At 48.1% G+C, this 23650-nt stretch overlaps 1 protein-coding gene across 1 annotated transcript in view; it reads left to right on the forward strand.

Moving 5' to 3' along the window:
- XKR6 (XK related 6) overlaps window positions 1–6371 on the forward strand; it is a 225412-nt gene extending 219041 nt beyond the window's left edge. The window contains exon 3 of the mRNA XM_036888932.2: window positions 3945–6371. Within this exon, the coding sequence (XP_036744827.1) occupies window positions 3945–4909 (965 nt within the window). The 3' untranslated portion in view covers window positions 4910–6371. The remainder of the gene's footprint in view (window positions 1–3944) is intronic.
- The last annotated feature ends 17279 nt before the right edge of the window (window positions 6372–23650 follow it).

Raw genomic sequence — 23650 nt, forward strand, 5'->3', positions numbered from 1 at the left:
GCCTTCTCCCTGTGTCCTCACACAGTCTGTTCTCTGTGCGAGTGCATAGCTGGTGTCTGTGTGTGTTCAAACTTTCTCTTTTCATAAGGACACCGGTCAGATTGGGTTAGGTCCACCCTAATGGCCACTCTAACTTAATCACCACTTTAAAGGCCTGTCTCCAAATAGTTACATTCTGAGAGGTCCTGGGGGTTAGGGCTTCAGCCTATGAATTTTTTGGGTCGGGGGGATACAGTTCACCCTGTAACAAGTACCTGTATTGCAGGGATCTCTAGGGTAATGTGTGTACATGCACAGTGACTCATGCTGCATTCTCTGGGACAGTCAGGCACTCTGATGGGGAACATATCTGCCTAGGCCCTCCCTGGCCTGACCCACCTGAAGTGTCCTCCACTGACAGCCCTCCCAGGACAGGCTTCCTTACAGCCCTGTGGGTCTGTGAGGCTATGGGCTTTGTCCAGGGAAATGATGTAAAAATGGCTAAGTCACAGGACATTTGCACCATGCTGGACAGGCTCAGCATGGCACAACCCCCTACTCATTCCTTCTTATCTCTGCTTGCCATGCTTAGGCTGCAGGGAGAAGGGAGGCCCTGGCCAAATGCACTCTCCTTGGTCTTGGGCAGGGCCTCTGCCCTGAGCACCCTGCACACAGACCAGGCATCAGCGGTTTCCCCTTTCCCTTTTCCCTTTAACTTGGAGCATTTTGCAATGCCAGGGATGTGGTGCAGCATTCAAGACCCTCAGGGACCAACAGCCTGGTGCCAGAACAGGCACCTGCCATGAGAGAAGGCTGATGGCCTTTATTACAAAGGACCTTGGAGAAAGGGACCACCTGGAGAGCTGAGCCGACAGAGGGACAAGATGGAGAGAGAATGGAGAGGCAGGGCCAGCTCGGAGGGGCAGGCCGACAGCTGCACTGCAGGGCTAGCTCTGGCTGTCAGTGGCCCCCAGGGTAAGCTTGGGCAAGTCCTGCACACTCCTGTTCCCTGTCGAGTGAGTGGGCGGACACGATGGTCTGCAAAGCTCCCCGCAGATATGACATTTGTCCGTCTATAACTTCATCAAGGGGGGAGCAGAGGGATAGGTGGGCTGGGCGTCCGTGCCCGTTAGGCCCCTGGCCAAGTACTTAGATCTCAGTCTCCCAAGACTTCCCTGTAATTTAGTGGTGATGTTCGAGCATGTGGCCTCCTGATGAATGGGGCTCCTGAGTCCAACCTTTGAGCTTAAGAGGGAAAATGACTAGGTGGCTTTGATTTTAGCCTGGAAAATGTCATTGGGGAATTGTGCTCTGGTGTGATGGTGGGACTTTAGTAAGGACATGGGTCCCCATGGGGCACTATGTGCCATACTGTTTGAATATGGAACATTTGTGTCATATCCTAGAGAGAAATTCCAGAAGCACTGAGCACAAACCAAGATGGTGTGCAGTTGGGCTCAGAGTGGACTGCAGCACCGCATGAAGGGTGAGGTGGGAACAGAACAGCAGTCCCCAAAACCACAGGGACAGATCTGGAAATGGCATAAGTGACCCAGAGGATGCAATAATGAAGAACCATATTTGGCTTTGCCACAGGTGACTGATAGACATTTGAATTCCGGTTATGAATGGGCTAACGTCACACACACAGAACAATGAATTCAGTACAGTGATGGCAAGGGGCCGTCCTGCCTCTGCACCCCAAGTCTACTGAGAGCACCCTCGGAATTGGACTGAATTAGACCACTCTCCGGCAGAAGCTCTGATGCTCTTTCTTCATGAGCTCTGCACTCATGTTTTTCTGGGCAAAAGGGAGGTAATACATTTTTATTTATTGGCAGAAACAAAAAAAATCAAGCCTTCTCATTCAGCTTCTGTAGGACTCCGTGACGATTATTAAGCATCATTGGTACCTCTGAGTTTTACGCTATTAACATCAAGAAATGAGTTCACCAGGGGAGGGGGTAGGTCTCAAAGATATTTAACAAGAACTTTCTGAGATGTTTGAGGGTTGGTAATAAACTGGCACTGTGCACATTTCCTGCCCTCCAGAAACATAGAGCCTAAGTCATGTGACTCCTAAGAGTACCCGTCCCCTTCCCCGCCCCAGCCCTGCAGCCGTGAACACGGCAGGGTTGCAGAGCAGGAGTGGCTGGCAGACCCCAATGGAAATGCCCTCTGTGTGCAAAAGGCGAAGTGGGACACATAAGTATTGTGTTCAGAGCTTTCCAGAAAAGTGAGGGAAAATTTTTAGGTATTTTCTAGATCGGCTTCTATGGAGAAACTGGTATTGTTTCTCCCTTCTTTATTCTTAATTTCAGTTTTTATTATTATTACAAAAACAACACAAATTCATTGTCACAGTTAACCATCCAGGGCTTTTCTATCCTTATGCCCATATACTGGTTTTTGTTGTCACCTATATTGTTCTGGAAGCTGTGAATCTGGCATCTCCGTACATGTTGGAAGGGAGGGAATCATGTGGGATGGGCGAGGAAGGTGAATGCAGGGAGGGTGTGAAAGGGCAGAGGATTCTGATTCTCGGCTGGAGTTTGGAGAAGATTTTGGAGAGGACTGGAGAGGTGCCAGGGCCTGGGAAAGACACAGAAGGCTGGGGTCTGGGGTGGTTCATTAGTCTCCTGATGAATGGGGCTCCTGAGTCAACCTTTAAGCTTAAGAGGGAAAATGACTAAGTGGCTTTGATTTTAGCCTGGAAAATGTCATTGGGGAATTGTGCTCTGGTGTGATGGTGGGACTTTAGTAAGGACATGGGTGTCCATGGGACCGTATTCAGGACTCCCCTTGAATTTAGTTGCATTTAGTTCTGAGATGTTGGGAAAAAGGCACAACAAAAGAGGCTGTAGATGGGCAGAGAGGAGATAATACCATGGAGGTACGGATCACAGGGTGATGGGGAGTCTTGCCTGAGAGGGGACTGAATGATAATGCTTGACTGATGATCAGTTGCTCTTGGGCGGATGTGGACGCCAATAACTGCTTATTGTGTTCCGTTTGATTCAGTTACAAATATCAAGTGGGAAGAGCTGTAAATAAAACTGCTCTATAGTGATTCAGATATCACTTGGGATCAGACCCATTCACTTGCCCATTGAGGAGAAGTGCAGGAACTGACATGCAAAGGTCTTGGAAACCTCATCAAGCTGGTGAGGGGAAGAGGCAGCCCAAAGCATGGTTTACAGGGCTTCTGAATCAGGACGGAAACCAGAAAAGGAAAGGACCTCTCAAGTCAAGGCCTCAGAGAACTCTGAGCAGTGGTTGGTTGGAGAAAGCAATAGGGAATGTGGGGAGGCCAAGAAAGACAAGACTGAAGGAGAAAGGCAGCCATCAGAATAGACAGGCGATCCCAGAAGCCTTGGTAAGGGTGTTCTTCGGGAGTAAATAGGGAGAAGCTAAACGGAAAGGATTTCAGTTAAGGGGCTGATGAAAAGACAAAAGCACAACTCCAGTGCCATCTCAGAGGAGAACAGCTGTGGAACTTGGAGCAGTGAGCCAGCTTTGGCCTTCACAACTGGTGATCCCTTCTACAGGAAGCCCGTAGAAGGGACACCAACCCCGGCCACACATCAGTGTGCAGAAAGGATCCCCAGGAGCTCAGGATCCCTTAACACGGAATGCTTGCAGCCCTATGCATGGCAGGTGTAATGACCCATCACAGTGGTCCCCGTTCTCACCCACCTTGGCAAAGCATGTTAGCCCTGGCTTGACCCTTGAGCTGTGGGTCTCCGGAAGTTCCAGGCAGTGTTGTTAAAACTAAAATTAGATTTTAAAAGCTGTCGGCATAGGGAGTAGCTGTGACCTCCAAGTTTGATTCTTGATTTTGTGTTTCTCTCTCCCTCTTCCTTTCGATCGTGGTGTGTGTGAGCATCCTCTCAGCTGGCAGCCCTGCTGTGCCCTGCGGTTGATGTCCCAGGTTTTGACTGTGTGGGTTTGTGTCTTTCCGGCAGGTGTCTCCTCTGTGACTTCCCTGATGTCCCTGGCTTGGGTGCTAGCCTCCTATCACAAGCTGCTGCGGGACTCCAGGGATGACAAGAAGAGTATGAGCTACAGAGGGGCCCTCATCCACCTCTTCTGGCGCCTCTTCACCATCTCATCCAGAGTTATCTCTTTTGCCCTCTTTGCTTCCATCTTCCAGCTCTACTTCGGGATCTTCGTGGTGGTCCACTGGTGCGCCATGGCTTTCTGGATCATCCATGGCGGGACAGACTTCTGCATGTCCAAGTGGGAGGAGATCCTCTTCAACATGGTGGTAGGGATTGTGTACATTTTCTGCTGGTTTAACGTCAAGGAAGGGCGGACTCGATATCGAATGTTTGCGTATTATACGATAGTCTTGACCGAGAATGCTGCCTTGACGGTCCTTTGGTATTTTTACAGAAACCCGGAGACCACTGACTCCTATGCGGTGCCAGCACTGTGTTGTGTCTTTATTAGCTTTGTGGCTGGGATCTCACTGATGCTCTTATATTATGGTGTGCTGCATCCCATGGGGCCACGAGCTAAGATCTTTGCCAGCTCCTGTTGTGCCGAGCTGCTCTGGGGCATCCCTTTGCCCCCCGATGTTGAGCCCATGGCGCCTCAGACCCCTGGGTACCGGGGGACCCAGGTCACGCCTACCAGAGCCGTCACGGAACAACAGGAGGATCTCACGGCTGACACTTGCTTGCCCGTTTTCCAAGTGAGACCCATGGGGCCCTCTACCCCGTCGGGGCGTCCTTACCTCCCAGAAGGGCCCCTCATTAAGATTGACATGCCAAGGAAGAGATACCCAGCTTGGGACGCTCATTTTGTAGACAGGAGGTTGAGAAGGACTATTAACATCCTGCAGTATGTCACGCCCACTGCGGTAGGCATTCGCTATCGAGACGGACCACTCCTTTATGAGCTGCTACAGTATGAGTCTTCACTCTGAGAGCATTTTGACCCAAGTTGAGAAGGGGACCTTAAGTTTGGTTTGCGGTAAACACCGCCCGCAAGAAATATAACCCTCCCTTCCCCCAGTACACAGATCCACGACCACCACCACCACCACTAACACCACCAACGCTACAAAAAAAAAAAAAATCAATAAGTCACAACCCCTTCAGATAAGCTTTCTTTCCAGTCGCTGTATGTATACAAAGATATTCTCTATGTTTTGTAAGTAAAAACAAAAAGAAAACCTTTCTTTTGTTTTTTACACATAAACAGTATTGACAAATCCCACACTATGGTTCATAGGGCGGAGAAGGAGGAGCTGACTCCACTCCAAAAGAAAAAAACAAAAGTTTTCTATCTTACACCACGTGTAGATCATTTATGGGATTGGTGCTGATTGAAAGAACAAAAGAAAATAAAACAAACACAAACAGACAAACAAACAAAACCTTCAACTGCCTTATGCCCTTAGGTGCTGAGTTTCATTAAGTACTGTCACGTTTTCTCATGCAAAACTCTCTGGTGATTTTTGTACCAGGAGAGGGAAAATTAAACAATCAAATGAAACCAATCTAGAAACGAAACAAAAACTAACCAAGAAATAAAACACAAAGCAATCATTCTTCCTATGTGGTTATTTGTATTGAAGAAAACAAATTTACCAAAAGCCAAGGCATAGAAACCTTTCTTCTTTTTGGTTTTTCTTCCTCCTGTCCTGTCCCTGCCCCCGACTTTTACAGAGCCTTCTAAGAGCCAAATGGTCATTTGAAACTCAAATGGCTGGAAAAGCCACTTGAAGGCTGACTATGTGCCATTTTAGCATTCACTGAGTAAGAATCTCATTTGTTTCCTTGTGAAAAGCAAAACAGAACCAAACAAAACGCCACCCCAATGATTCTGTAAGAACAGGAAATTCTTAGCAAATTAAAGGAGATTTCCACACATGTCATCAAAGAAAATCAGTAATAATAAAACTCAGCATAGTAGCAGAAAGAATGACATCAATTTAAAGGCACAATCTTTAATCAGTGACTGGCAAAAATGATTCGTTCTGTCATTTTAAGGCCGTGAAAGGTATACATTTATCTCAACGTGATACTGTGTAAGGCCTCTTCTGTTTCCATTTGGTGGGAAGCCTTAAATTGACCTGGAAAGAATTCTTCATTTTTCATTTGTGCTTTTTAAAAAATATTAACACAAAGAGGAAAATTAGAAATATATATATATATAAAAAAAAACGTCAAATTGTAATAACTGACCCATTTCAAAGACTGGTGCTTCTGTATTTCACCATCGTGGGTGGCTGAAAGTCATTCAGCTCACTTGGTGCATCTGGGTTGAGTGGGAAATTTTGTGTGTGTGTGTACGTGTGCACGCGTGTGTGTGTGTGTGTGTGTGTGTGCCCATAGCACACGTATATATGTGTGTGTGTGTGTGTCTGCTGCAAGGTCTTGCCAGAAATGTAGAAAACCGATAAAACCGGTATAAGAGAATGTGGGTATGGCTGAGGTGGAGGATAAGGGTGTGTGTGGGGGAGGTGGGGGAGGAGGGAAGGGTGCTTGAATACGAGCCCCTGTCTGGAGGGTGAGACTCGACACCAGCAGCTCACTCTGGGGCTTAGAGGCTGTGTCGTTTGGGTGAGGATTCGATTCAGTTATTTATTTGTTCATTGTACCAAGTTGAATTTCTGGACATGCTGCCAGGATGTTCAACCATTTTTTAAATGTTATTTTTCAAAGTATTGCTTCTGCAAGGAATATTCTGTTCAAGGGCATCGTTTCAATCCCATTGTATCTCTACTTGGGCACACGCAAAAAAAAAAAAAAAAAGGAAAAGAAAAAATCACAAAAAGAAAAAAGTCACCACAAAAAAGATCTATATATAAATTTTAAAAAGTATATATATATATATATATATATATATAAAACACACAATATTTTTAAGTAAATACTGTTAGTCTTTGTTGTGTGTAGCTGTGATTTTTTTTTTTTTAATAACTGTTTAGGGTGCAAGACCTCACATTTGAACTATTCTTAAGAGAAGTTCACAAACTGAGGTTTTCTTGTTTTTCTTTTTATGTCTGTGGGTTATATTTTTTTAAAAGTATTATTCAAAGAGGCTGCTCCTTCCCACCGCCTTCATTATTTATCTAAATCTATATATATATAAAAAGAACAAGTTTTAAATTTCAGTTCAGTTGGAAAAAGCTGAATGCTCCTTTCTTTGTTTAGATCCCTTTGATTTCCTTTCTTACTACTAAACTGTGTTCCCCTCCCTGACCCGGCCGTCCCCTGGGGTCTTCCCTGGTGGGAAGGGGGAGCCAGAGAATCGGTGCAAAGAGCCTGTGCGGTGCCCGTCACCCAGGAAGCACGAAGCACAGAGCACACCCAGGCCTTGGTAGAGGCCGGCCAGGCGAGCCCGTCCCCGCGCATCCAGGGGACAGGCCCACAGGCCCCTCAGTGGTTAGTGGGGATTCCACTCTGGTCAGAGGTGCTTTGCCTTTTTATTCCGCTTCCCCACTGAGGGCTGAACTCGTTGCTTACTCTGCTGAGGCTGGAGGAGGTGAGGCCATTTGAGGGGGGCCGTCCCCACTGGCTCCCTGCTGTCCCAGCTCTTGTCTGCCTCGGCTCCGGGGCTCTGTGTGCCCGGAGCCCCTGGACACCTGTCACTAGAGCAGTCATTGATGCCGTCCTCTTGCGTCCCTCTGGGACCTCGGCCACTTTGGCTTCTTTCTCTTGGACTTAATTCCTTTCTGTTCCTTTCTCATTTCAACAGTCGTCGGTTTAATTTGCCACCTCTACCTTCCTTCTCCCCATTCAGTGTGTGCCTGTGCACGTGCATGTGGGTGTGTGTGTTTATGTTTACATGCAACAGAGAAAACTGCTGATGTTCACTGACCCGGAGCACCAAAAGTTGGGGTGACAACTTCCAACTCAGGGAGGGCCTTCTGGGGCCTTAGCCACTGGGAACAAATGAGATCATAGGACATTTCAGAAAACCTTTCCTTCAGCCTCTGCCAGACGGGGCTCGCTGCCATACTCTGGCAGTAGGGCCGCTTCTCCGGTGCAGTGTTATTCCCCACCTCTCCATCACGCCAGCCCCTTTCCTAAGGATGACGATGAGCACATGCATCGTGAGCACCAGCAGGGAAATCCAGTTTTGCAAAGACAAGAAAGAAAAGTCAGAGAAGAAGTAGCTCAGGAGGGAGGGAGGGAAACAATGAGAGACGGGCGCTTTCATCTGCCTTCCCAGCAGCCACTCATAGGCCCCCCACCTCTCCAGTCACCAGAAAACCCTCTTCCCCTGGTACCAGCCATCATCTGTCCCGCGTCTTCTCTCCCTGAGCAGTGTGCCTCCCCTTCTGGGGGCTGCTGGCAGCTGGCTGACCTCGGGCGTCAAGGTGGGAATTCACACACTCAGTGCACAGAGTTCCGCCCTGAAGACTTTGGTCCTGAAAACCCAGACCCTTTGGGCCGCCTGTAGCAGGGTCACTCTGTCCCGCAAGAGAAGTGGTGGCCTCATCCCATAATGAGACTCTGCTTTTAGACTGCTGCTGGCCTGAGCCTGCCCAACTTACCTGTCATGAGACACCAGAGAGAACACCTATGATGGCTTTTGAAAAGTCTTTGGGCCCAGTTCTCACCCAGGAACTACTGATGAAAACCGATCAGCTCTCAGTATTTAGTTCTGGTAGGAGACAAGCGCGTTGTCCCAGGAGCCATAGGATAAAACAGGAAACAATCCCCTTTCTTTTTTGCCAACCCAGCCAAATGTGCCAAAAGCCCCAGAGGAAATTAGGCTCATCTTTTTGCTCTCAGAAATCTGGAAGTATTGCTAAAATCTGCCTCGTTTTGTTGGCATCATTTCTGCAAGTTTCTCCCTTGCTCAGTAGGTCTGCCTCTTCTGAACCCCAGATCGTGTCAATGCAGCATTCCCTGTGCTCATGGTCACAAGCCTGTGACACCCCAAATGGGAGTGTCCTGTCTCTTCAGACCATGGTGAGGGGAGCTAAGGGGGTTCAGATGCATCAGATGAGCCCCTGCGGAGCTTCCTCGCTCCCAGAGTTGCTTGTATCTCAAGCCCCCTTCTCCACCCCGTCTCTGGGAGGCTCATCTAGCTCTGTAGGGTCAGACTTGTCCCAGCAAGTTGGGAGCAGGCCCATCGCTCTTGGCGGCACATGCAGTGGATTTGTGCTTTTCAGTCAAGGAAGACAACTCTTTCTGTGCCCTGGGGTTTCCTCCACCCCTGCCAGATCCCCGAGCTCTACCTCCCCCAGGACGGAGTCACCCAGTATTCCACGGCCCTGTGGCCTGAGTCATCCCCTCAGCAGCCACCACCCTTCCGACTCCAGGTGGTTTAAAAGAGTACAAATACCTGCGTGGACTGGGCCGTGACGGTGACTCTATTGGCCGTGTGGCCCCTCATGCCATGGGCATCAGACCCCTTCCTGATAGGAGCCTTATTCTCAGAAAAATTTACACGTTTTTAAAAAGCACCATATGACATGATTTCCTCTCTTCCCCCCTCTACTTGCACTGCCTCCCACACAGTCCCAGGGGCGGAAGAAGAGGTTTCTGGGCTGATCTTTGGAGAAGCTCTGACGGGCCGCGGCCTCACTCCCGTGTGTGCCCTGAAACTCCGTAGGCAGCGTTGCTACGCGTGATAGAGGGACCTGGCTTCCACCTAGCCTGTCTGTTCTGCAACTTGCCCCTGGGGCTGGGGAGTGCTATGACAGGTCCCAAGCCCTGATGGCCCCAGACCGTAGCAAAACGTTCTCTCCACATTTACCCAGCGGCAGATGTAAAAAGAGGACAGCAGTGAGCAAACCCAGCTTTTGGCCTGGAGGAGAGGACGTCAAGTCCTGAAAGGGAGCGGGGCTGGAGCGTATTCTGCATACAGCACCCACCCCTCCTGCCCCTGGCTCTCTCAGATGGGGGCGCTGGCATGATGGCATTTTTTTTTACCAAGGGAAGTGGCTCCTGACTCAAAGTGAGCCCTTTCCGGCCTCTTCCGTGTGATGATAGTGGCTCTGGGTGGTGTAGCCTTAATGAGGGGGCACTCCTTGGGTACACTCATTCGATTTTCTAATCAAAGAACTAAAATCAGCTATCTCTTTGCCACACTGAAAAATATTAAAATAGCACTGCCAGATTTGGTTGGGGAGGAGGATTTAAATTTGGAGAGTGTGAAGAAGAGAGCTCATTGCAATTAATGTCGTCTTGATTCAAGTGACATTCCCAGTGTAGACCAGCAAACTGCCAGGAACGATCTCAAAGAGCTCGAGAGAGACGTGATAAAGACGCCGCATGAGTGCACGTCACGGCCACAGAGGCACGGGCTCCCCCCAGTGGCTGGGCCGCCTTACAGGCAGCAGTCCCATTCATTTCCTTCTCAGGCATTTATCAATTACCAGGTTCTGTCAGGCAGCCCTCCTTACGAAGCACACATGGCTGTCCTATAGCAGGGAATTTAGGTCAACGTCAGCTCCTTTTGTTAAAGTCCAGGTGTGAATGAAGTGAACGAAATGGGAAATTCCTCAAGGCTGACGCCTGTATCATGATCTCCTCATCGCAAGCTGGCTGCTGTTATATAAGCAACATTCCGATTTTCATCTGTAGCCCCGCCTCCTGGACATGCAAATTGTAGTGGTCAGCCTATCACAGGTTGCAAACCCGTAGAAGCCTGTGGGAGGACCACCCCCACAGCATCCTAAATCAATGCGTACCTCTCCCAGTTGCAAAACTTGTAAACAGGCAACTCTGCCCCCTCAGAGATTGTTTCTGAAGCCCCTCACTGGGGAAAAGATGACGCTTAATCTGACTTCCCTCAATGGCCACATAAGCATATTTCTCCCCCCTCGTTAGCTATTTTAAAGGCTTCATTTCTTGCCTAAAACTGCGTCTTGTGCTATTGGCCAAATATCAGAAGACAAGGGGCCGCCTTGATCTGCCTGCAGCTTTAATCCTCCGCCTGCCTGGTCTGTCTGCCTTACTTGACTCTCTCGGGCACCATCTGCGTCTTCCCCCCCTCCTGGGAAGGAGCTGTGCCTTCTTGCTCCCTGTACCTTCCCCTGCAGAGGTTGACAGGACACGGCTGGTACATACCAGAGCCAAAAGTCGGAGTGCTATAAATGGCAGCTCCTGGGGACAGCAGACGGACAACCACAGGAGATCCCCCTGCACATGGCCAACACCTTGTGTCAAGGGCTGAGCATAGACCAAACTGGAGGTGAGCGAGCAGGGCCTGGGCAGTACTTGCCCTGGGCTGTCCCACCCCATGCAGAACAACAGTAATCCCAGTAGGAGATAAGCTGCCCTTCCAGTCCCTAACTGGGCGCCACCCCTCACCCTAAAACACCAGTCAGTCAGTTCCTTCACGTCTGTCCGGGAAGGACTACTCCCAAAATTCATCCTCAGACCAACGAGGACAAATAAATAATTTCCTGTGGGTATAGTGCCAACTGGGAACCCAGTGAACATCCCTCTAGAAGCAGCCTTTGGTGGATCCAGACAACTGGTCACCTGTTAGATGAATTCCTTTGGTCTGTTTCTCCATCCTCAAGGGGGTCCTTGAGGACCATGGCTCAGGGGGTCCTCAGGCTAGAATAGGGTTGGAGAGATGTGTTTTAGCAGTAGACCTCCTAGAAGCTCTTCTTTAGACCCAGAAAGATCAGGAAATGTCATGGGCTGATTTGGGGTCCCCACTGTGATCATGGAAAACTCACTTCACCCTCTTGGTGCCTAGGTTTCTCCATCTGTAAAGTGGAGAGAAAGAAGGCCGACCTCTTTCTTCTCCCCTCCTCAGGGATGCTGTGAGGATTCAATCATTATTGCCTGGAGCGAAGGCATCACATAAGGAATAATGGTGGCCTCATGACTTGGTAGTGGCAGCACAGAAGGACAGCCTGTTCTCCAGGTGTGGTGGCACCTGGACACCCACAGGATGACCAGGGCAGCTGGACAGAGGCAAGTCTCACATACCTGTAGCTCTTAGACACTTCACAGCACTGTGAACCCAGCACAATGGTCCTCCGGTCAGTGACCGGGGGTCACCTGGCTCAAGCAGGCCACCTGTACTTCTAAAACCAAATGTCCTGACGTTAATTTTTCCTGAAGTATCAGAGAATATATGGAAGAATGAATTGGACTGCTGAGATTCCTTGAGCTTGGGCAGACAAGAGAATGGGTGAATGAGGAGTATTTGGAGATGGTTTTTAAGACGGTTGAAAGCTCTTAAGGAAATATCTCTCCCTTTTGCTCTTCTTTGCAATCTCTTTTTCAACCTTGAGGCTCACATCATCAAATGGACTCACCTTCTCTTTGCCTCTCTGCAGAGTACAGAAACAAAACTTAGTTTTTTTTTTAAAAAAAATTCCCATCCGCCAAAATGTGGGTCCCAATGGTGGGGTTTAATCATTCCCTGGTGTGCTTTGAAGGGAGCCTGCAGGCCAAGATTCAGAGGCAAACAGGGCTGGGGAATATCACGAATGGGTTTTCTCCAAATCAGGGTATTTTTTTCCTCATCATTTGAATTGGAAAAATTTAGTTAAGTTTCTTTTTCTTTTTCTTTTTTCTTTTTTACTATGGTTTGACTGTTATTAATTCAACTACCAAGATACCCCTTGAGCAAGAAAACAGACCCATCCTAAGAACCTCTGTGTTCTTAGGATGTAAAGCGGAGTGAGAGCAGGTGGGAGCCGTGGAGAATCACTAGCACTCCGGCAGGGCCTGCTGCGTGCAGATTTCCATGAGCTCTGAGAACCTTCTCGGGGAGGAAGATCCTAGGAGCTTCACCTGGTCGACATCACTCACCCTGGCTCTGGCTCTGGATTCAATATAAACATTCTTACCAAAAAAAAAACAAAACACCTCCTGAAACTGTCCCCAAGGAACGGACAGCTCACTCAGGCAGGTCCCCGTTGTTACAGCAAGTCCTCCCGACCTTCAGCTACATAGTGCTGCTCAGAACCCTTTCCCACCTGCTCTGACTCTGCTTTCCAAGCTTAATATTACTGTTTTGACAGCACAAGGGACCCGATCTTTGTTTGGAATTCGATGATGACTTCTGTTTGGTTTTGCATCTGATCGTTCTGTGGAAAGGCCAAATCCTGCTGGGATGACATCCACACGGTGTTTCTGACGGTTATCAGGAGGGAGAAAGCAGGGAGACCTCAGGCCTGACTCTCTGTTCCCATCGGCGCCCGTTTCTTGACTGGGATGGACGGCAAGTGAACTAACTGTATGGCATTTATGAATGAGAACTTTGAAGGTGGACATAAGGAGCCACAGAGAGTAGAATGACTCCATAGACGGGTAAGAAGTGTGCTAAAGAAGAGGAGGGTGTCCAGAAGTGCGTGGAAAGAAGATATTTGCAACCCACTAATTGTTTCTTCCTAGACTCTCTGGGACAGAAATAGTAAAGCATATTCTTTTTGAACAGAGGAAGTTGCTTTTACTGAGTGACATATTTAAGCATTATTGTTTTACTACTGTCAGAGAAAGCATCTACAGAAAGGAAAGATACGTTCTTATGAATAGATCATGCGACTGGAAGTAAAAAAAAAAATCCAGGACTCTATCCTTCCACAGACCTAAGTCACTCTTGGGGCCAATTTGCTTTCTGTAAAATGGAAAGAGTATTACTTACTTACCTCACAGGGGTGTTGTGAGGATAAGGAAATTAATGTCTGGTAAAGCACTTTGAGGGTAAAAGTATTATGGTTATCAAGTTTGCTTCCTGTTTAAAAACCCTTTAAACATTAATTGAGTACCTGCTGTGTGCAAGACACCATGCTAAGTGCTGTGGTTAGAAGGAGGAGGAAATCTAATTCCTCTCCTCTTTTTTGATTAATGGATATTTTTAAATGATCACAAGAGTACAGAATAACAGCATTCTTTCAATGTGTGGCAAGAAAGATGTTCTTCATCTGCTCCCCCCACCTCCCCAAGAAAGGCTACTCTTCTTTCCTTCCCCAATATTTGCCCAAGAAGGAAGAGCTTGCAACCCTCCTGCTTCCATAAGAGAGTGCTCTTCTGAGAAGCAAAAAGATGTTGGTTGCTCTCCTCCCTTTGGGGGAAAATGAAGGCAAATATCAGTGGCACATCCTGTGACCAGCAGCTGCGGTTCTGTTTTGTCAGTCGTCCCCCCTGGCTCAGCTTCAGTTTCACCGAAGCCTTCATCTTCTCTCTCCAGACCCAGAGAGCAGTTTGTTTACGTTGTGCTGATGTAGCAACTTCCTTTCGGGTTGGTTTGTGTCCTCGGAGAGTCTGGTATACTGTTTGCTGGAAAGTCTTGGCTTCCAAAGACAAGGGTCTTTACTAGAAAACAAATCAGAACATGTGGCTGACTTTTTTCTCTGGTCAGTGGTGGATGGCAGTAGTTTTCAGGTTGTAGCTGCCTAGGAAGCCTTTTTAAATTTCTCACTTGTTCTTCCAGGTGCAAAGTTCTTCCCTTTCCAAACAGGCTCAAGCAATCAAGTCTGGATTCTAAAATTTTCTAAAATACAGCACATCTCCAAATTTTCTCTGAGTGCTGTGCCCAAAGTTCACCAGTTTCTGCAAAGAGCCGAACCACCTAGTGAGCTAAGCAGGCTGGAATTGCAGCCCCCAATCAGAGCTTCCTGGAAGTGCCCCCGAAGTACATCTTTAGGAACGCTCCTTCAGTGTGACTAGGGCCGCCTCGGCGAATCCTCAGAAATCCTCAGCCACAGAGAGAACTTCCTCAGAGTTCAGCGTGGGCTTCCTCTGTGTTTTAGAACCAGAGTGAAACCACTTGTTACTTTGGAAATCATTATATGATGCCAGTCTTTAGGAAAAGAAGAGGATTACTTTCTTTTCCTTTTGGAGGGAAGAAAGGACAAAGAGAAAAGGAAAGTTATTTGTTTGAAAAATGGCTCTTTTGTTGCTGAGGAAAGACGTGGGACTCAGTGGTCCCTTCTACCTTGGACACAAGACTTAGGAGGCACCATGTGAGGTTTTTTAGGAACCCAAGGTAGTTCAGAGGCATTGTGTCCTTTTCCTTCCAACCCAGGAACTGGGGGGGAAGGGATGTTTCCAGCTTTGGTGCTGCCTCCCCTGGGTCCTTCTGTGCTTTTCAGCCACTTCTCTGCCCTTCTCTAGCCAGCGCTCATGACAGCTCCCAACCCTCGTGTCCATCCTAAAAGGCCTTACATCCATAAGGCCAGTCCCTATATGCACATTGCTTCAGGTCAGGGCTGTTTGTCCAAACGCAACCCCTTAATCCTTTTGCTTGCCTTGACACAACTATTGCTGCATGCTCCCACCAAATAAGTCACCAGCCGCACAGGAGTGGCCATTCACTGCTCTGAGCTGTGGCCCCAGCCTGCCTGAGATCAAGGGCAGGCTCCCTTTTTTCCTTCATTTAAATGCATATGCCTTTAAAAGGTGCAGCCCTGGGTCTTGAGGGAGACTTACAGAGATGGAGGGAAGGACACAGGGGCAGATTGTGTTCCTTAAGCTGTTGGGGATTTTCACTGGTAACTCATGAGGCCACCACGACCTCTGATGAAAACACAGTTTCCACAGCCCCTGGGCTATCTAGGGCATTATCTCATCAGCATGACAACAAGCCCCTACACAACACAGTTGTCACAGCACAGTAGGGTCCCCTCCAACCTCACCAAGGAGACTATGGTACTTCCTTGTTATGGAGGGCTCCACTTTTATTTGTTTGGAATTAGAGTGATTATGAGATGCCAGACAGAGAGAGAGAAAGTGAGAGAGAGGGAGAGAATACACCGCAAACCACGTAAATTCTGAGGTGGTCCGAGATTGTGAGATTGAGTGACTGTGCAGAACTGAGGACCCCGATGGAAGCACGTACACACATAACTGCATTCCAAGCTCACTGACCACATCTGGACACACGACTATGTCAATCTTGGGCATATACATGCACATACAAATGTATACTGTATATACACACACATGTGTGTGCAGGTATATGCACACATGCACACACACATATATATGTGTGTGTGTTCTTCTTCAAGGGCTTAAAAATTTGATGAAGTAGATCATTTTGATGTTTAGGGCTCTTGCTGGACTTGAAATAGACCTACGATCTTGTCTTTCTCCCAGGCCCGGGGCCACGGAGACCCTGGCCTGCTGTGCCTTCACCTCCTCCATTTGGGACAGGAAACCTCTGGAGGGTTGTGCTGGAAGTCTGTGACTCTCCAGCTGCTCCCAGCATTCTCAGCAGGTCCACAGAGCAACCTAGGGACTCTGGGTAGCAGCTTTCTAAGTAGCCCCCCACTTTCTGGAATTCAGATCACACCAAGTGACTCTGACCCGTGGGCATGGCAGTCGTCCGAGCAGGTACAGACAGGGAAGTGTCCATGGAGAAGGAGGGTGGGGAGTTGCTGCTTGGAGCCTGGCCAGTGTTCCATGCCCTTCAGCTGCCAGGATCTCAGGTGGTGAAACCCAAGCCTGGGGAGTCTGGCCCTGAAGTGCTGGTGTCCACAGATGGCGTGAGACTGGCCCAGAGGCCTCCCAGGAGACTGGGGGAAGATGACCTCCCTCTGGCAACTCCAACAGACAGGAGACATTTCAGAGCAGCCGCTGTGAGGGAAGCAGACCGACCTCAGAACGGTGTGCCACATCCCTCCCCTCTGCAGTGATGGCCATGACAGAGCTGGAGTCTGCCAGACAGACCTGGGAAGAAACAGGTGCACATGGTGTGAAAAAGTCACTCGAATTCCAGCCCACCCAGGTGATGGAATTCACCTGACCCCAAGGGCCAGAGGTTGTGGCTATGCTGGAAGAGGCCGCCCACAGCAGGGAAGAGTGAGGGAAGAGCTGCTCGTGTACCACAGTGCTTTGAGCCACCAGCCTTCTCTCCTGGCCTGCATCCCATTCTGAGGTGCCTCCTCTGACTGGAAGGGCAAGGGAAGCCACCTGCAGAGACCTGAGCCGTATTCTAGGAGGGCCTGGGATCTAGACGGGGGCTGGTAAGAGTCCCACCACCTGAAAGGCCTTGTGCTAAATGGGAAAAAACCACAGAGCCGGACAAGGCCGCTGGAAGCCTTCTCAAGCCCATCCACAGGGGCAGCTTTTGGGTCCCTACCCCTAACCTGTCACAGGTGCTTGTCTGTGTCTTCCAACCCTGGTGGTGTGGCAGGTGGCCAGCTGCTTCAAACTGCTACTCCAGGAGCTTGGGTGACATCCCCTCTCCTATTTTTATGTCCCTTTATCCCCAGCACCAGTCCCCAGTGTATAACAGTCCCATTATCTTTTCCCCTGCATGGACTCTTTTGTGATAAGACATGTTTCCAAGAAACCTACTTTTCCACAAGTCTTCCAGTAAAGCGGTTCCTATGTGTGCAAGGAGAGAAATTTGCAGGTAGGACTGGGAAGATAAAGGGAGAATTCCGGACGGGACTGTGGGGGCAGCCCTGCTTTTTTATGTGGCCTTTTTCTTCTATTAAAAAAAAATCAGATTTGTTACAGAAGAAAATATACTATCAGGAAAGGAAGGAGAGAGGAAGGAAAAGAAATAGAATCCCCTCCAGCCTGTCATGGCTGTGGGGCGGCCCTGTGGTTCGCTGGGCAAAGCAAATACATCTCTCCTCCAGCAGCTGAGCAGAGGTCACCAGCAGCATTTTCTAACTGTGTCTGCCTGAGACCGGGCCACAGAAGGGTGGCTCTGGTCTCCCGGGCTGCACCCTGCAGCAGTGCTTTGGGCCTTCTCATGTGTGCCCCCTGGTCACTGGCTCCCCACCCCATCCGCCTGGTGAGAGGAGGCAGCCCGCAGGAGCCAGGAGGCTGGGATCCATCCTGTCAGGGCATTCTCTTACACTTGCTTAGTTTCTCTTGGATACTTTCCTACCAGGCAGTCTTCCAAGAGTGAGCCAATGAAGCTGATGACACTGCTAACTAACTCTTTATAGAGCAAAGCTATTGAAATTCTTAGGGAAATCAAAGTCCTGGGTATGTAAAATTTGTAGTTTTCTCCAAAAGCCTAACAAGATACCCTCTTTGCTTCTGTCTACTCTGAGCATTATTTATGTGTGAAAAACTGGTTTGTATGTGTAATTAGGGTTTAAAAGAAGCAGATTCATAATCATTAATTTTGAGATCCCAACTATTTGCCCCCACTGGACAAATGATCAGGCACACATCCATAAAAGGAAAGTTCTAGAACTTGGCAAACCCGAGCTGATGGTGTGTGTCCTTAGACCCTCTCTGTCTATTTCAGCAAGATGTGGAGTTGACTGTAGGAACTTTACCCACATGAGACTTTGTATCCAGCTGGGACTCTTCTTCCATTTTCTACTATTCTGAGCAGCAGCTGTTTGAGAAGAATATAGCTTCCAACTCTCAGACCATGTCTTCCTTCACTCTTGAGTTTGCTGGTGTTAAAAAATCATTTACAGTGAACTATAGGCTAAAGATTAAGCCCATCAGCTGAGCTTCCCAACATGTAGGTTGATGGCCATCTGCTATCTACCAAATTCTTAACCGAAGGGAGTATAAATGAGCCTGGTTCTCTGGAGCAGGTCCATTTGGAAGTGGCTTGGCCAAGAAGGTTGGGGGAAGACTAGGAGGTACGCTTGGCCTTTATCACGCCTGATCTGCTTAAGTGAAACCTGTGTTTCAGGCAGGAAAGCCCGATGCATTTGGCCGATGACGTACGCCACATGATTAATGCGCCCTTTGGATGAAATAAGAAGCTCTTATGCTTGAAACATAATTTCATTTAACTGAGCGCCTACTATGAGCAAAACACAGTCCTTGCCCACGGATGATGCAGTGAGGGAGGAAAAATATTTGCACATTGGAAGGTATAAAGGCTAAGAACGAAATCTCCACCTGTCTGAACAGGATAGTGTAAAGACTCACAGGAGGACATCAGTAACTCGGCACTCTGGACCAAAGCTGTGCCTGTGGACCAATTACTTAGCCTTACTGGCCATCAATTTTTTGTTTTCAAAATGTTCCTTTCAGCTCTAACAAACCATGGCTAGAGGCTCCAAAAACCCTAGTGGAAGGCAGAATATGAGAAATACGTAGAGGCCCAGAAGCGCTGCCGGAGTCCCGTGGAAGGGGTGCCTGCCGGGGGGGGGGACGAGGGAGGCCTCTGGGCTGAGCCCCTCTCAGCGCCACAGACCAGCGCTCCCGGCCTCCACGGAGTGCGCCCGCTGCTTGGTCTCGCTTAGGGAGCAGCAATGACGCCGGGTTTGTACTTCCTGCTCTCTGCCGGTCCCGTTGCTGGCAGCGGCGGGAGGAGCCGGCCCTCTCTGTCCGCACGGCCCCGAGCTGCGCTTGCCCATCTAGGTCCTACCCGCTGTGGCTGGCTGGGACTGTCGTCAGGACACTGGTGAGCTCAAGTCAATGGAGAAGCAGGGGTCTGGAGGCCAGCAGTACATTTCCTGTCTGATGGAAGTTCTAGGAACCCCTAGAAAGAGTAAATAGGCAGAGACTGTTCTTCTAAAACCCTGGGCACAGACTCCCAAACACTGAGGTCTGTTATTGCAGGAGGCATGCGAGTGGAAAACAGCGTGAGAGGAGGCCTGGGAGAAAGGGTGGGGCAGGTGGCGTGTGTCCTGGTGACTTCTCTGTCCCAGGAAGGTGCTAGAGAAGGCCTTTTGCACATGGAGGACTCTTGGGGCCGAAGTTTTTTTGTATGCCTCTGTTACCCATGCCCAAAAGTAGGTTTGGATAAATAATTCAGATTGTTGGAGGGTGGTAGGAATAACTAATTTTCCTCACACTGAAATGGGAGTATCATTCTCAATATAAACAAGCAAGCAGAACTTAAAAACCAACATGTTAAAAACCCACAGCTCGAGGAACCAGGAGGAAAAGCAATGATTCAGTCTAACGAGTATGCGCGGAGGCGGCGTATCTGCCTGGCTTCTGTGTTTGAGCCTCCTGGGTTCAGATGGACGCTGGCCAGAGTGTGGGAAGGGGAGTCCCTGCAGCAGCCACTCCGATCCTGGTCCCAGGCCTCCTGTCTGTCCCCATGAGCTTAGACAGCAAGTCCTGGGGGCCTTCGGTTCACACCAGCATGGCCGGCCGACCTCTCTTTTTCTAACCCAGACCAGGAACGAGGGAAGGGAGTGGCTGGAGAGGAGAACCCCTCACCCTATGTTCAGATCTTTCTGCAACACGTACAGGCTCCCCATGTCCATCTGGAGTGTGGCCCCCTACCCGGAATGAGAAACACAGAAAGGGATATTTCAAGCCCGGCAAGTAACTAATAAAAATCAAAATTAAGATTTAACATCTGCTCTGCAGTCCTTGGCTGCCCCTCTCTTTTTCTGGTCCCTCAGTGGCACACGTAATTCTTGGTGCTCCGAATGGCCGATTCCAATTTTCTTGGCCAGACTATAGGATGGAGTAATGTTAATCCTAAGCCAACACTCATGGTTCTCAGCTATGTGGACAGATGTGGACATCTGTCTGTCCTCATTACCTAGACCCGGTGCTACCTGCGGCTAACGGTGCCTATGGATGCCCTTCCTCCATTCTCTCTCTCGCTTGCTCTTTCTTTTTCTGATGCGTTACCATGAAGGAATCATATCAGAAAGACAGGTTTCCATGGAGGACTTCACTTAGCACCAGATTTGTGTTCTAACTCTCACTTTTGAGGGGGGCTTGGTTTCCAGTGCTGAGTCCCTCCCTTTTCCTTCTAAAAATGGATGTGTTTTCCTGTTCTGTGGGCCCCAAGGAAACGGCAGTAAAATGGGCCACATTAGGCTTTTTCTTCTCTCTCTCCCTGTTGCATTGGAATGGACAGACGTCCAGGGGCTGGGATAGGTTTTGAAAGAGTCGCTCCGGGGTCCTTGCTAAAGATGAGAGAGTTTTCTCTTCCCCCACCGAGGCGAGGTCAGGGCGGTGCCAACAAACGCTTTTCCTTCTTAAAACCTTGTGGTGCCTTCGCGCGTGGTGCTTGTCTGGTGCGACCCCAGTCACGGGTGCCACTTGCAGCAAACAGCAATGCCCGTACTCGTCCTTGGTAGCGCGTGCCGCTGCAGTCCGAGACTTTCATGTACATGTATGCAAACAGATAGAGGCGTGGACGTCCGGCCGTAGGGATGTGATTATATAACGGGGGTTCTGGTGCAGCTATGGTGGGGAGCTCATCATGCCTGTATGAAAACATGTACTAAACTGGAAGCAACTGCTCCGGAGACTCTGGACTTTCGGGAAGGGCCCCACAAACAAGTGGGGTTTCTCCTGTGACATGTTCTCTTCTTCGCTCTTGTGAGAGTTGCTGTCTCCATAACATGGGGTGTTTGATAAGGGAGCAAAGAGCAGCTTCTTTTGAACTTCCTTTGGTGGTGCTGATATCTTAAAAAGCGCTTTGCTTGTTTTGCTTCCTCATCCGTGGCCAATAAGCTGCTCATCCAAATTCTCAACTCTTCCATCAAAGGTGACAAGGGACAGCTAGGGGATAAGAGGCAAGAGGCAGGGCCTCCCTGACTCTGTGTCTCAACCCAGTTCCTTCTGTGACCTGCAGAAACTTCCCAGACTCAGTTCCCCACCTAAAATGGACATCATAATAGTTCCTTAACCTCACTGAGAAGGGATCACTTAAAAGGAATCATGGTGCCCCTGAAACAGTAAATCGTTATAAGTTTGGAGACAGCAACTTGACGTGTCTTTAAGATTTTGTTTGTATGTTGCTAAGATTTTCATCTTGGGGTTTTGTTCTGTTCCCCTATTACTTCTCCGCCTCGCTGTGTTGTGTGTCCCCCCTCAGGCAGTACCTTTGGAAATTGTGTAACTGAGAGAAATTCACCTAAGGTGTTGGGTAGTGCTAATTTCTCCCAAGGGAACAACATCACTAATACTGTACAAGGTGCTAGAATCAAACCTCATTTTATAAACTTTGGTTCTTAGAGAAAAACAAAACATGCAGAATTCTTTCTGTGAAGCCTTACTATAGATCGTTATAGCCAATTGTTTATCCAAAAAGAGAGAGAGAATAGAAAATAAAGATAAGATGCAGTGATTCTGTATAAAATGTAACTAAAAGACCTCTGCTATTTCCTATATTAATGTAAACTGTCATATATATATATATATATATATATATATATACATATATATGTGTGTGTGTGTGAGAGAGTAAATAAATATAAATATATATATATATATATATATATATGCTTGGGGAAGATAGAAAGAATGAAAAATGTAAAGTATGTTTATCTTTATTTAATGTTCAATTGGTTCACAACTTTTAGAATGTGAGCAAGAGAGATTTATGGTGGGGTGGGATGAGAGATGCCCAGTAGGATATAGGAAATTACTCATATTTCTGTTCTGTATGTTACTAGACAGAGTTGCTGAATGAGAGGAAAGGGAATTAAAACATAGGCGTGCTTCTACATGTCCTGAGCATTAGTGTTAACCTTGATGTTATCTCCTCTCTTAGGCTTCTTCTCAACTTCACTGTAAAACATATTTGTCCCCTAAGGTGTTAACAAATAATATTTACCTCAAGAAAGCTTAAAAAAGAAGCAGTTGCTTTTTCCCATCTCTTAACATATAGTGAACCCCTAACCAGAATTTGAGGCATTTCCACAGACATTCAGTGAGAGAAGAGGACTGTTTCTGGTGCTTTCCTCAACGCTCCCATTCTCACCTGCCCCTTTCATTGCTGAAGAAAACATGAACCCAAGAGATGAGTTTTGACCAGAAATGGGGGTAGGATGTAGTGCAAGGGTATTGGTGAATCCCAGCTCCACCCGGTACAAGCAGGGAGAGGGGTTGGTTTAAAGTATGGCTGTGTCATTCAGGTGTTTCGTGCCAGCATGTATGTACTGTATATATGCTTCAATGTATAAAATGTTCGGTGGACAGAGAAAAACGCCGTAAATGAGATGAATAGAAAAAAAGTATCAGATGCTATTTTATCAGATGACGTGCTTGTTCACCTTGATAAGAAGCCACTGTTTCGCAACTATGCAATCTTCCAGTTTCTCTCCCCTCCCTCCTTCACCTCGGATTTGCATCTCCCTCGCAGATTTTTCCTTTGTACAAGTACCACAGTATCCAATCCCTGGTTCAAGGTGAGCATGCTACAGTGATTCTTTTCCAAAATTTAAGAGCTCCCGAGAAAATCTTACTTCTCTTTCCTTTTAAATGATTCAGTGTAACCCTGTTTGGTTCCCTAAGTCAACTGATGTGTATATATCTATGTTTTGGTTACATGTTTACAACTTGTTTTCATCCTCTTCTTGATTCCAAATATTTATTTTCTTTATAAGGTCTACTTTTGTAGGATATGTTCCGGGGATGTGTTGACTTAAGGCAAGAAAAAAAATTTGGCTTAAGTGGGACAATGAGCATGTGACCTCCAGGGTTGGGAGTGAGGTGGGGAAATAATGAGGACCTGCAGCTAATTAGCACCTACACCTTGGTCCTGAATAAAGACCCTGGCAGGGAGCTGGCATCCTCTGGGAAGGATTTGACTGAGGTGTTTTGCTTTCCTTCTTTGTGGTCATCTATATGGAGTAACCTATCCCCAGAGGGTGAACTACTCTTTTCCACCTTAGCTTTGTGCCATCTGCAATCCCTCCCACCAAACTCCAAGCCCTTCCCCCAGTGCCAAATGCAGCTTTCCTACCTTTGCGCCACTTCCTGCTAGTAGCCCTCCTCCCGGGCCAGCTGCTGACTGGATCTGCCCGAACGGGGTTACTGCATCTGCTTTCTTTTCGCAAGTTAGATATAAAGAGAAATCTTCAAGAGCCCGACATCAAAAGCAC

The sequence above is a fragment of the Manis pentadactyla genome, chromosome 1, assembly GCF_030020395.1.
Source record: "Manis pentadactyla isolate mManPen7 chromosome 1, mManPen7.hap1, whole genome shotgun sequence".
Lineage (NCBI taxonomy): Eukaryota > Metazoa > Chordata > Mammalia > Pholidota > Manidae > Manis > Manis pentadactyla.